The following is a 14,624-nucleotide window of genomic DNA, read 5'->3' as shown; positions in this document are numbered from 1 at the left end:
CTCATTGTGTTACTGACGCCTTCCCCTTTTGGTTTTTAGGTGAAACTAATTCGAGAAATTGCTTCATGCCATGGAATTTTAATTACGTCTTATTCATACATTCGACTGATGCAAGATAACATCCACAGCTATGACTGGCATTATGTGATTTTGGATGAGGGTCACAAAATCCGAAATCCAAATGCTGCAGTCACACTTGCATGCAAGCAGGTATTTTATCAAAAACAAATGGAAGATTATTTTTTGAGGGGTGGGAGTTGCCTTCCAAAATCTAATAGCCTGTATTATACCAACAACCATTAATAAGGAGTAAAAGCATAAATAGCAGCAGTGTGTATTTGACTGTTTAATTTAGTTAATATTTTAAATGAGTCTGCATCAGTATTTATAGGGGTAAGACAGAGAAAATCATCAAACATTGAATTGTGGAGGAATTTACTATTAGGCACAACTGTCAGTTGTTGGTGTTTATTTTCTGCTAAGAGTTTACAGGTGATATCTCACAGAATGTTGGCTCTTTCAGGAGTGTGAGGCCATATATTATTTTAAAATGAGAGTTCATCGCTGGTGAAATTGCAAATCCTCTGAGACAGGGATCGTGTTACTCTATGAGCAATGACAATGGCTTAATTTTGTTTCTCTTTTTATTAATAGTTCCGCACACCCCATCGCATCATCTTGTCTGGTTCCCCTATGCAAAATAACTTGAAGGAGCTCTGGTCCCTCTTTGACTTTGTATTCCCAGGGAAACTGGGAACACTACCTGTGTTCATGGAGCAATTTTCTGTTCCGATAACCATGGGAGGATACTCCAATGCCTCTCCTGTGCAGGTAAATGCATTGAAAATTTCACTAGAAACTGTTCTGTTGTTTCAAGACTTGATATATTTTTTTTTTTTAAGTGTACTTCTTGCTGTGCATTCTAGTCACAAACAATAGTCACACATCTATGTTTTACTTCTCTGTATGTGGGAAAAAAATTCGGTTTGACAAAATGAGACCATTTTTTCTATATAGGGATAGAAAATAAATACAAATGTTTCTTGTCAAGAAAGTTGGAATCATTGTATTGTCTGAAGTGAAGTAGAGATGTGCAAGTGTGGGGAAAAGACAAATCTTAGATTTTAATGTATTTAAATAGAACTTTCCCATTTGATTTCAAGCCTCAGCAAATTATTTCAGATGCTTTGGAGGAATGCTTCAGTCAAAACTGAAAGCTGTTTTCATTTTACAAAACTGAAATAGGTTTCAGAAATCCTGAGAGTATATAAGCTATTTAATTTGAAAGCAGAAATCATTTGGAATGTTATTTTCTGGGTAAGTACTCTTATTAATACTTATAGTTGTGGTTCTCTGACATCTTAAGCACATTTCAAATTAGCTAATAGTTAAACTGTTCAGTAATCTGTAAACTAGAAGTTTCAAATTTAAATATTTGCTTTTAAATATTATTCAAAATATTTTGCACATACACACTTCTAAAGTTTTATTTTCTTTTCAAGCTAAGTACTTCTCTTGTCCAAAGCTTAGTAATTTACTTAATTGGATAGCCAATTTGTTTTTTTTACACATCAATAATTTATTCTTCATTTTTCTTAAAGCAAAATAAAGGTATTTTTAGCCATTATGTACAGTTAATACCCATCTCACACATCCATTACCCATTATGGAACCATATGTTCCATTTGAGGCTGGAGTGACCGTTAGTTTCTGTGATCATGGGGATTTTCTTGTACCGATTTTTTTTTTTTTTTTTTAATAGTCTCAAGTGGACACTAATCTTCACTTATTGTCTGGAAACCGCTGTTGCTTCAGGCCTCTTTTTCTTTTTTCTTGATCTTCAGTATGTGTGTTAGCAGTTATTCATGCAGATTTTGGTTCTATGCAAGTTTAAATTCAGATTGTTTTTTTGAAAGAAATCTCACTTCTGATCTCTGAAATTCTACTGAGTTAGTCAAGATAAATCAGTGGTATCTCAGGAAAGTTATTTATGTGGTGTTTATTGCAGCTAATGTGAATTTTATTGCAGTTCATGTTGTGTTAAGTTGGTAACGGTAGCATCACATCAATCATAAACCATCTCACAAATGAGGAGTTTCCTGTTACTAGTTTTTCTTTTTGTGTGTTGCTAGAATATTAAGAATCAAAATGCAATTTTTTACTTTTCTTCCTTTTTCAGGTAAAAACTGCATACAAATGTGCATGTGTGCTACGGGACACCATAAACCCTTACCTGCTGCGAAGAATGAAGGCTGATGTTAAAATGAGCCTTTCACTTCCTGATAAAAATGAACAGGTTTGCTTGTTACTATTGAATCTGTGCCCTCTTCCTTTCCAAAGTTCAGCCTTTTTGTACTGATAGCAGTTGAAAGGCTATTTTAACTATGGATGAGACAGAGAGCTTTTAAGTTGCTTATTCTTGTCCTCTGTTTTCTGAGCATTAAATGGTCTTAATCTTACAGAGTCTGAACATGTATACTCTTATCTAAAAACAAAGGCTGTTCGAAGTGTGATCAGGCTTGTTTACTACAGTCCTCATAGGTCACAGGTGCACCACAAGTGTTTTAGAATAGTGCATCTCTTGGACATTCAGCACTGTTTCCTGCTGTAAAAGGGTTAACTTGCGCTGCAAGCATTAGAGAAATGTATAACCACGGTTCCTCATGTTGCAAGTTAGCTGGACCTGTAAATTGTAGTAAGTTGCCAAAGCTCTAGCCTTTTGCTCTAGAACTTACTGTTTACACTACAAAGAGATGGGATGTTTTTTAGGAAATGTTTTGACTCAAAGCTGAGGAGGTTGTAAGGATTATTTAAATAAATGAAATTCCTGCAAATGCTTATTACAATTAGATTCTCCTGCCTGTCAGGTTTCAGAGCACTGGGCTTTCTTTTCCTAACTCTTTCCCTTTTTGTCTCCTCCCTCTAAAAGGGAAGCAGTCATGCCAGTAATTCTTTGTAAGACATAAGAAATTAATAAAGCAGGTTCAGTTTCTGCTGTGCAGTCCGATGGCCTTTTTAAATCAAATTTTAATTTCTATTTACTTAAGAACCTGGACTGCTTACTCTAAATAATGAAATCATAAGTAGGTTAAACAAGTTTTATTTTTATTATTATCAGTTGGGGCACTATGTAAGTTTGACTTCCATCATAATGTTGAGAGCCTTTCAGGTTGTGAGGAAATGATTTTATTCCATTTTAGCTCATGAAATCATCTGAAGAATCATTAGCCTTATAGTGTGAGCATATAATGACAATACAAGTTGCGTGTTCCAACATGTTGTTTTCCCATAAGGTACTGACAATTTACAGCTTGTAAAAAACAAAGCAAACACATGGTGGAAAACGTTCCTTATAAAGTACTTTTGAGAAAATGCTAATACAGCATGGTTAGCTCAGTAAAGCTAGAAAATGGCAGCACTTCCAAAACTAAAGCAATATGAGAAGAAAAAATAAAAACTGTGTAAGGGCACAGAAAAATGATGAAACTCATCTCAACATTCCTGTTCATTCTCTAAAAATTCTCACTAAGTTTAATTTAAAAGATGCTGTACAGAGATTGTTATAATTGAGTATGTCAGACATGTCTGTGAAGCATTGTTGTAGCAAATTCCATATTGTAAAACTTAAAAACTTGCAAAGTCTGGTGTTTACAAGTTGAGCTGTTTGCTTATTTTGTTTTGGTAGGTCCTCTTTTGTCGTTTGACAGATGAGCAGCGTCGAGTCTATCAAAGTTTCATCGACTCTAAGGAAGTCTACCAGATTCTCAATGGAGACATGCAGGTTGGCATTAATTAAGGTTGACGGGAAGAGCTTGATGGATAAAGTCACCGATTGATGTTCACTTTCTTCTCACTGGGTTCTGAGCAAAAGGGGAAATGCATTCAATCTCAGTTCTGCTTTTGTGGATGTCTGCTTTTCTTTTCTTTTTTTTTCCCTCCTGTGGAGTGTAGAATTTGGGTCCCTATGTAATGGCATGATGGGACTAAAATATGAAAAACTAGACCATAAATAATGTGTTGGCTCATCTGATTTTCAGTTATGGAAGATGGAGGGATTACTTTCTTTCAAACCAGTTTTTTGTGTGCCAGTTATATCAAATGAATTAATGTCAGTTGTATTAAATGAATAACTGAACAGAACTTTTCTAGCATGATATCAAAAGTGGTCACTTTCAGCGCTGTGTGTTTACTTAAGTATGTTGACTCTGTTCTTTGTTGCCATGTATTCCAAAGGGTTTGCCTGCTATCCTCGAAGTCTGTTTGAAACTGCTTGCTAACACAGGGAAACAGAGGGGAGATAGGACGGATGCAATAATTTAATTGAATAAACTTGATGGATTTTTTTGTCTTTTGAATAACAAAAGCTTGACCATGAACAACAACTAGGGGCTGCTTCTGCTAATGTGGAAATTTTCACAGAATTCACTTAACTTTGTCATCAGAAAAGACACAGTAATATATTTTCATTGACCTTCTCCTATACTGATTTTTCCCAAAATGTTACACGAAATGAAAGTATTGGCATCCACTAGTTCTTCTAAAGAGCAAACTACTATTAAAAGCACTCATCTTGTTTATGATTAGGTTAATCCATTGTTATTTCTCATTCACAACACATGTAGATGTAAGTAGTTGTCAAGCAATAAAAAAGATATTTTCTGTTGTTCAGGTTTTCTCAGGACTAGTAGCTTTGAGGAAGATTTGCAACCACCCTGACCTCTTCTCTGGTGGTCCAAAGATTTTGAAGTGCTTACCAGATGCTGACATGGAGGAAGCAGATCAGTTTGGATATTGGAAACGTTCTGGAAAAATGATAGTGGTAGAGTCCTTGCTGAAAATATGGCACAAGCAAGGTCACAGAGTGTTGTTTTTCACTCAGTCAAGGCAGGTAAGATGAGCTCTTTGCTTTTTGTTTTCTTATTAGTAAAACTAAAAAGTGTGATTGTCCTAACAAGACTTGTAATTTAAAACAGTTATTTTTGGTGGCCTTCTTATAAAATTAACATGTTACTGGAGGAAAAAAAAACAAAGTCTAATGTCGTTGTAATAATTGAAGACCAGTTTCATAGCTCACAAGCTTTATTGGAAGGACAATGTTGTGGCAACTGTTGCTCAAGTTGAATATACTGAGTCGAAGCTTGTATTAGTTGTAACCATGCAGTACTGGCCTGAAATAGTGGTGATGTATCTATTGCCCCTTCTGCATAATTTCAGGATCAAACTGGTGGTCAGTTAACATCTAATCCTAAGGACTGTGTGCTTTGGGCCGGTAGCAAAGTCAGTGACCTTCATTCATTTTCTCTATATATTCATTATTTTGTCTTTATGTAGATTCCCTGGAATGCTGAACCTCTTGGTTAAATTGGCTTGAGATCACAGGACATGGTTTCCTATGCCAAGCACAAACATTCCAGTCTTCCATTCGGCAATGAAATAACTACTCTTTAGTTTACTCCAATTACCATAAGTTGATGAATTTTCTGCTAACTTAAGATTCACAAATTGTTTGTTTGACTGGCGTTACATTTAGTACCAGAAATTCTCACAACTCCATCTGATGCCTGTTTAGTCTTCACATCTGGGTTTCATTGGATTTTTTCCATCACAACAGATGTTGCAGATCCTTGAAGTCTTTGTTCGAGACAGAAACTATTCCTACCTCAGGATGGATGGCACTACAACCATAGCATCCAGACAACCCCTTATAACAAGATACAATGAGGTGAGATGTTTGATCCCATATGCTATTACCTATCATAAAGTATGGTGCCTGAGCTTAGCTTGAATTACTGGTTTTCATTTTTTATCTGTTTTTAAATACTTTGCATTTTGGAAGTTCAGTCAAATCAAACCACTTTCTTAGTGTGAGAGGGAATGTGTCATCATTGTTTAAATAAAAATTTTCTGCTAAGAAAAAAAAATGTTGAAAAGGAAAAGTAAGTTTATTGGGCACCAATAAAGGAAATTTAGATCGAACTACTTGTATTTGTCAAAAGTAATATTAGCTAAACAAGGAAATTTAGCTCTCTTTGGATCTTTGCAAATAGTAATAATAAAAGAATGCAGGACATAACAAAATTGATCTTGTACTTGGGTAAATCTTTTTTTAGTAAGTTCTGTTCTGTGTTACAGGACAAATCCATATTTATTTTTCTTCTGACAACTCGTGTTGGTGGTATTGGAGTTAATTTGACTGGTGCTGACAGGGTTATTATTTATGATCCTGACTGGAATCCCAGTACGGACACACAGGTGAGTTTGTTCATTGCATTCTGTTCAACAGCTACAGTGAAGTAAAACTGAAGATAGAATGAGATCTGTTTCCTCAGTCTTAAAGCACTATGTTATTCTTTCTAAGTTGTTGTTGCCAGCAGTGGTCAATTAGGGGACAGTTCCATGTTATGATTGCTCTTTTGGAAAAGCTATTGTCAGTGGTTCCCACCACATCCCCTTTATATTGTTATATCTTACCACTCTTCAATAGTGTGGACTCATATAATCAATGTAGCAAAACAAACAGTTGAAATGGCTTGTTTGTTGGTTTTTTTTTCCTAATAAATAAACATAATAGATGTTTTGCAAGGAAGAATGCAGCTGTTCAGCCACTGAATTGACATGACTGTTCATGGTGGCAATGCAGAGTAAGAAAAGGAGAAAAATTTTGCTTAAGTTGACTTTCACTGGTCATATGTATCTATGTCTTTAGAGAAGCTGCTTTTAATGATGAGACTCTGGGTTACCAGATCCCTTAACAGTACTTGGGGTGTACGTGTTTGAGAGGAATATGTTATTTCTGATGGAAAGAAATCCTGAGATCTGCAAGTATGAGGACCTAGAAAGGTCTGCTTTAGTGGTTGCTTTGACAGTTTTTTGTGAAAGTTTTCAGTTTAGAAAAAAGGAGGAAAACTTTATATTAAAGATGACTTCCAAAATAACTCTTTCAGAACAAGTCTGTTTAAAGTATTTACCTTAGGAATGAGTTCTGATTTTAAGATGTTAGTTTTTTCTTTAGATTTTATATAGGTTTCTTATTACAATTGGTTTCTTGTTTTCCTACATACATATACTTTCTAAATTGTTTTCCTCTCCTCCTGACTTAATTGTTCTAATGCTGCAGAAATACTACAACAATATAGCTAGTTGAACTTGTTAAATGTCTAAACTAGGTTTGATATGCTGGTATTGATAGCTCCCTGTCAAACATATCTAGAAGGCTCATGTCTGGTAACCAAACCTTTTGTGTTCCAGGCTCGTGAACGTGCTTGGAGAATAGGTCAAAAGAAACAAGTGACTGTGTACAGACTTCTCACTGCAGGTACTATTGAAGAAAAGATATACCACAGGTCAGTCAAAATGATTCAAATGATCAAAATGATATAGTCCTGTGCTCAAGAGAATTTTTGCAGCAAACCTGAGACTGTCTAACACTAGCATACCTGAGTGTGTGCTCACATAGAATGCAACCCCCCGCCTTCACCATGACAGGCATGCGTAGTTCTAGCTCTAAAACCCACATGCTAAATGTACTTCACTTTGTTTTAGCAGCTGTGTCCAGTACACAAAGATTTCACAGTAAGGGAGAGTATAAGCCTTAGCACAGAAAATGGGCTGCTTATTCAGAAGAGGAAACTTGATAAGTCTGAGGTGCAAAGTGAAATCAGCAAGCTTTTTTATCCTTAGAATATGTAAAGATAAATGCTACATGAACATATATTTGCTGTGCTTCAAGCCTAGTTTTATTTTATTCCCAAATTGTTCCAAAATTCAAGAATTAAATCCCAAGAACTGCCAGTCATATTCATGCTACTTATTCAAAAATGTAGCTGGAGTCTTAAAGTGCTTGCATTTCTGAATAATGAAATCTTTTTGTTTGCTTTCCCATTCAGCTTTTTCAGTAGTTAGCTTCACTCACGTGAATTCCAAGTGAACAACATGCGTGGGAATCCTCCTGCTAGGTAGCTATTTGGAACAGGAATATCCTCTTTGAAAATGCAGATGAATGAATGGAAAGTTCTAAATAATGAAATACCAGCACTTACTGAGTGGGTTTTTTTTCTCTGCTTTACCACACTGATGCAAAGCATCCGCTGTTGGTTGGCTTGCATCCCTCTGGCATGTATGTGTTTGAACAACAGTGACCACATCAAGGAAGTAGGCTCTAAGGGTCAGGACCTGCCATCAGAAATCTATTTTATTTCACAAACAGTGCAATAGACTTCATGCTTTAAGCAAGTCGCCTTTTCTTCTTGCCTTATGTTTTCCTCTCTGCAAATAATGCAGAAAGCTATGAAGCTGTTAATTCCTTAGAACTCCAGAAGTCTTCTGATGGGTGCACTGCAGTACCTGATGCTGATGTTTGAATGTAGTTTTGACATTTACACATTTTAAAAATACTATTTTTGTTTAATGCCAGCAGAGCCAAAATGATGATGATAATACTTCTTTAGAACTGATTCCCATTTCTATTTGGGATGTATTTTTAATAATACATTTAATATTTAATAATAATGCTTATGACAATCAAAAATTATGTTGTATGGTAGTGGCATAAAAGTAGATCTACAAATACTAGCAGGCCTTCTTCCTCTCAAATCCTGTTTTCTCTTTTCTCTGATTGCCGTCCAGTCCTCACCATTACACTATGAGATACCACGCTGCCTTTGATTCCTTCAAATATTAAAAATGACATTTTAACATGATCTTGTTTTTCATTTAAACAGCTTTCTGATTGCTACATATGTGAGCTTTTCAATTTTAATGGATAAGAAAAAAAATGCCCTAGCTGTGAAGTTATTTATTGCTTAGTTAACAGATGCCTCACAGGACACTTCAGGATGGTGGTTACCTGTTGTGTAATGGGATTGTTGCAAAACAGTAAATCCCCATGCTTAACAATTTAGTTGGTTGTTTGAAAGTTACCAACTCAAGATTGTCTTTTAGAAACTAGCATCATCTTCCCACTGTTTAATCATTCTGCAGGGTAACATTTGTGCTTATACAGTTTTCTGTTTAAGTACTGTAGTCAGTACTTACACATAACTAGATGTTGTTTCCTGCATAAATTACTTTTGGTTTGTTTGGTTTTAGACAAATCTTCAAGCAGTTTTTAACAAACAGAGTGCTGAAAGACCCTAAGCAAAGGCGCTTTTTCAAATCCAATGATCTTTATGAGCTATTCACTCTGAGCAGCCCAGATGTGTCTCAAGGGACAGAAACAAGTGCAATTTTTGCAGGTACACTTTTTTCCTAATATTTTAATAGGAAAAAAAAAAAATGTTTGAAGTGTTTGATAAATTGATACTAACCTTATTCATCCCTCAGGTACTGGTTCAGATGTTCAAGTCCCCAAACACCAATTGAAACGGAAACTTGAGAGGCCAGCTGATGATGATGACACTTTGAAAGATGGTCTGCAACTTAAAAAAAGCAACTCACCGAAGTACAGCAAGTCATCTGGTTCCCACTTAACCAGCCACGTGGCAAATTCTTCTAAAGCAATAGAGACCAGCGAAGAAGCTAAAGGAAATTTGGAAACTTTTGATCAAAAGAGCTACGCAAAAGATATTGCACAAACTGCTACAGACATAAATTCAGTGAATAAAAGCAAGCAAGAAAGCTTGGAAAGAGCTGATATATCTCTGTCCCAATCATTGCCAGGTGATGTAGAGTCTTCAGAGAATGCCACGGTGACTGAAGAAGAACATGAAGTGGCTAATGAAAATGTTGAAAGAGATTTTAGCCTTCTGTGTGGTGCAGCTGGCTCTCAGGAAAAGCAGGTTGATAAAACAGACGATGGGCAATTGGATAATAATCATTATAAACGTACCTCAAAAACAAAGCACAGAGTGGACATGCTATCACATGACAGCCATAAAGAGAAGTCTAGGAAGAAACATCACAAAGATGCCAAGTTTGAAGGGGAGCGTATTCCTCACCTGGTGAAACAAAAGCGCTACCGGAAGGAGGGCAGTGAAGAGAAGGAGTTGGACCCAAAGAAAAATGACGATTATGTCTTGGAGAAGCTCTTCAAGAAAACAGGTAATTTTTGTTATTTGATTTGTGCGACAGTGACAGGCTATTTAAATAGATGTGTGCAAAGCTTACAAATGAGAAAGAGCAGTTTATCTAGTCTGTTACTGTCATGACGTGTTAAAATGTTCATTGTTGAAATAATTCAGGTAGGAGTGTGGTGATTGCCTTCCAGAAACTCCTTTGGATATGAAAGTAATACAGTGTTTATTTTGGAAATAAGTACGTAACCAACCTTCATTTAGGCAAGAGTTCCACTTCTGTTTGTCCTGTCCATAACAATAGAAATGATCAATTTAACCACATAATTGCTAAGTCTTTTGTAAATAATGACCTCATCTGCACACCAAATGTGGTTTACTGTCAAATTGATTGCTCAGCTGACAGAAGGGGGATCTCTTACTAGAAATGACTGTACTGAAGTGCTGAATGTAATCGATCTGAAAGTGAAAAGGAAAAAAAAAAAAAGATTGTGGCATTCATTTAAGATTACCATTTCAATTAACATGTGTCCTCCTTCAACTTTTCTTGTGTGCTCTGTTCACTAGGGGTACACAGTGTAATGAAGCATGATGCCATTATGGAAGCTTCCAGTGCAGATTATGTGCTGGTAGAAGCAGAAGCAAACAGAGTGGCGCAAGATGCACTAAGAGCCTTAAAAGTCTCTCGACAGCGATGCTTAGGAGCTGCTTCTGGTGTGCCAACATGGACAGGTGTGAGTGGTCTTTCAGGTGCACCATCAGGAGTAAAGTAAGTTCATTTCTCACACTGCTTATTCAAAAATAGAAGAGTTCCTTAGAATGGTGTGGATTATTTCTTTTTGCACCCAGTATGTTTAGTAACATGTATCACTTTTCATTTTTTTTTTTTTTAATATTTAATAAGACAAAATGATATGTTTTGAAGCTAGAAAGTAGTCCATTCTGAAGTATAAAAAAGCATTAGAGTTTCACAGTACAGGAGAGAGAGGTTGTGTAGAACACTCTTGAGAATCCTAGAACACAAACCCAGTCATCGGCTTTGGCAAAAGTATCCTAATATTGAAAGAAATTTCTCATGGAATTAATTCTTTTGCATGTTTAGGAGTCGGTTTGGTCAAAAAAGAAACTCTATGCTGCTTTCTTCACATTCCACTTGTGCATCACCTGTGAAAAAGCGCAAGGTAAGAAAGGCAAGCTAGTATTTCTCTTTTAATAGCTTATATCTATATACACACACCAAAATATATATATATATATATATATATATATATATATATATATATATATATATATATAATGAAATGTTCTGACTTATGCAACAGACCTGATTTATACTCATTTATACTCTCTTACCTGTTCTTCATATGATTATGTAGACTTCTGGAATTTTCAGTCACCCAAGAATTCTTCTTTCTTTGATACAGCATCTTATCTAGTCAAATACAGCAAACTGCAGCATGCACCACTTGTCTGTCTCAAAATCAGCAATGCTTTTCTTTCACTTCCTAAGTTCTATAGTATATATTCAAGTTGAGACTAAAAAATACTGCCTCTTTGCTGTGTATTACAAATGTGCTCACATATGTTATTTAAGTCTAAACAACAAGCAGATTTTGTTAAACAGATTCTGTGGATCTCAAAATACATGGTCTGTATGTTCATTTGTAGGATGCAGATACAATGAAGAAGGAAAATGTGAAGAATAGTACCAATGGGCACTTTGATGGAAAATCAGAAACTGGAGAATCATCTAGTGTATTAGATTCTTCATCATTATTAGCTAAGATGAGGGCGAGAAACCACCTTATTTTACCACAAAGGACAGGGAATGAGGGAGATGAGAATCTTCACCAAGCACCAGCTCCAGCCCCAGGTTCAACAGAATACGATGAATTGCTGGTGGATGTGCGGAACTTCATTGCATTCCAGGCCCGTGTGGATGGTGAGGCTAGTACTCAGGAAATACTGCAGGAGTTTGAGTCCAAACTGCCTGCAGCACAGTCTTGTGTCTTTAGAGAACTCCTGCGCAATCTCTGCACCTTTCATAGGAACCCAAATGGTGAAGGTGTCTGGAGGCTGAAGCCAGAATTCCGCTGACCTCTGTCAGGAGAAGGTACCAGTTTGCACTTGGCCAACGCTCTGCTGTCAAAGACTTACTATTTATCTTTTGAAATGAGGAATTTGTGTTTGTGATTTAATAAATGACTTGAGCAGACAGTGATGCAGCACTCACTGCAAGCTTAGTGCTGGCTTCATTTCCAATTTAAGCTATTTGTATGGAAGTGCAACCTACCTCATAGGTGAAGCAATACAAAATATCACCTTTTCTTTAAAAGAAATGATGGGCTGAAGAGTATGTGCTGACTTTTTACTGCTGTAAGAGCCATGGATGTTGCCGTGGGCATTTATTTGATTTCTGTGAAATCCCAAGAACTTTTGTTTTCTCTGTGTTACTTAAGAGGTCATTGGGCACACAGTGTAGCATCAAAAAAAAAAAAAAAAAAAAGATTGTGATCAACATGAGAGATTCACTTGTACTGACAAGAGTATTGAAATCATTAAGAAGCTTTCATTAGTAGTGAGAATTTGCTTTTAATGTTTCTGCTTTCATTGTTGCTAGCATCTAACAAATACAGTGTGACTTACATTGCTACTTAACTTGGAAAATAATCTATTCCCACAGAGGTTTAATCACAAAAATAAGAAGCCTGACAGTTGATGGAAAACTGATAGAACTATGGAAAAATAATTTACCCTTTAACCATTGATTCAGTCATAGTACTATACACCATGGCCAGTTGCTCAGTGCAGTACTTCTTACCAGTGAGATAACAGTAACTGTTGTGTTTGTCACAGGCTGTGGACTGATGATTGAGATCCCATTGGAAATTTGTAAGTCTCACTCTTACTGATTTCTATATAGAAAATTTTCCAGTTCCATGTTAGCACATGGTCTTTTACAAGGATCGAAATTGTCAAAGGAGGAATGATTTTACTGTATTTTGCTGAATATGATCATGTGTTTACACAGTCCTAGTGTGACCTGTAACTTTTGTATATGCTCCTGTCTATTCTGTAGATAGGTAGATGGAGAAAATCTCAGTCTTCCTGCCAGTCAGATAAATTCTAGTAACTGTTTTCTTCCAAGAAGGGAGAATCTGATTATTTGTAGCAAACCCAAGTGCTATGTTAGAGCTTTGGTGTGCTAAATAAAGAAATATTGGGGGGAAAAATGGATAGGTTGTGAGAGAAAAATGAGAGTCTTGCACATCTTCACAGCAACATTAAGTTACTCTATAACTTGAAGTAGGAACAGTTAGGTGTGCCTAATATCCTCACTGACTCTAAGCTATTGAAAAAAGGGAAATCTGAGTTCTGTTTTTTTTTTAATTTGAAGTACAAACACTGGAAGGTGAATGGTGAAGCAAGAACACAAACTGGGTTACAAACTGCTAAAGAAGAGTGATCTTTAAGTACTTTCAATGGCTTTTTCTTCTGTTCTTATTCTGTATTAAAGGATCTGCGAAGATTTGCAGAAAGTGGTGCTTCACTGTTTAAATAACTAATTAGTTAGCTTTTCACAGGCTGGCATTGGAAACAACAGACTGTTGAAGAATCTGCTTTGCTTCCTCATGATATTTGAAGGTGGGCCTGATGCACCTTTTCCTGATACCTTTTTCTAATACCATTGTGTTTACTTATGTGCTCTCTTTCTGGACAAACACGAAACCAGGCATCTGTGTTGCAATTGCAGAAATGCTTAGAAAATTGTAGGTCTGTTGATAGGACTTAAAACGGATCAGTAGAAGAGTTAATACAATCCTACTGTTCTCTCCAAAGCTATAGAGGATTTCAGTTGGGTTTTGGTGTCATCCACAACATGCATCTCTATCCATGCCCCAGGAGCAATCGAGGAATTTGCATCAGCAAAGCTGCTGTTATCACCTTAGCTATGAGTTCTGGTGTCGTGTTTTATGTACTACTTTCAGTCTTAAAGACATTTTTCCTATACCAAGGAATGTTTGGAGCTTCTTACTGATGATCTATTGATGTAAATGGACCTGCATGTGCTTTTATAAATCCTTGGATTTTATGGACTTATTAAAAAAAGTAGAAATAAAAATCTGTTCTGGAAGTCTTCCTGAGCTGGGGGGGCCGGGGGAGGATGGAGTGGAGAAGCCATCTTTACCTTTGTAGTGTAACTGTGACTAAATGATTCTAATGATCTTTAAGTGCAAGTCTGCTTTTCGTGCAACTTCAAATAATGTGCCCTTGCAGCTAGGTTTCCCAGTACTAGTGGATGTTTAAAAGGGTGAATGAATATTAGTATAATATTCCATGTGAGTATATTTTAAAGTATTTTGTCTCAAAAAAATGTGAGATTAAAGGTCTACAGACTGACTTACAGGTGAAAGTTGTTCTGGGACGGCCAAGACATTTGACAGTGAAAGAGTTATTTAAGAATAATCCTATTATTATTCTGGAATAGATGCTGTATCTGACTTTGTTTCTTTACCTGTGTAAAATCAATTCACTTCATATCTTTTAAAAAGATACGAAGCAGTTCCTGACTAATGATTTTGCAGTCAAATACATTTACCTTCAGATGGCTTA

General features: G+C 36.2%; 1 protein-coding gene across 3 annotated transcripts in view; it reads left to right on the top strand.

Moving 5' to 3' along the window:
* ERCC6 (ERCC excision repair 6, chromatin remodeling factor) overlaps positions 1-14,133 on the top strand; it is a 46,354-nt gene extending 32,221 nt beyond the window's left edge. For 2 of the 3 annotated variants that reach the window (XM_042863195.1, XM_042863194.1), the window contains 13 exons: positions 40-210; positions 655-831; positions 2,180-2,296; positions 3,686-3,781; positions 4,670-4,888; positions 5,612-5,722; positions 6,133-6,252; positions 7,249-7,343; positions 9,088-9,233; positions 9,322-10,038; positions 10,578-10,779; positions 11,113-11,191; positions 11,679-14,133. In XM_042863195.1, the coding sequence (XP_042719129.1) occupies positions 40-210; positions 655-831; positions 2,180-2,296; positions 3,686-3,781; positions 4,670-4,888; positions 5,612-5,722; positions 6,133-6,252; positions 7,249-7,343; positions 9,088-9,233; positions 9,322-10,038; positions 10,578-10,779; positions 11,113-11,191; positions 11,679-12,107 (2,679 nt within the window). In that variant the 3' untranslated portion in view covers positions 12,108-14,133. The remainder of the gene's footprint in view (positions 1-39; positions 211-654; positions 832-2,179; positions 2,297-3,685; positions 3,782-4,669; positions 4,889-5,611; positions 5,723-6,132; positions 6,253-7,248; positions 7,344-9,087; positions 9,234-9,321; positions 10,039-10,577; positions 10,780-11,112; positions 11,192-11,678) is intronic. The other variant, XM_042863196.1, reaches the window with a different exon arrangement.
* The last annotated feature ends 491 nt before the right edge of the window (positions 14,134-14,624 follow it).

This window comes from Lagopus leucura, unplaced genomic scaffold (genome assembly GCF_019238085.1).
Source record: "Lagopus leucura isolate 7727_CA_CO unplaced genomic scaffold, USGS_WTPT01 Super-Scaffold_739, whole genome shotgun sequence".
NCBI lineage: Eukaryota > Metazoa > Chordata > Aves > Galliformes > Phasianidae > Lagopus > Lagopus leucura.
This window is presented reverse-complemented; position numbering and strand designations above follow the sequence as displayed.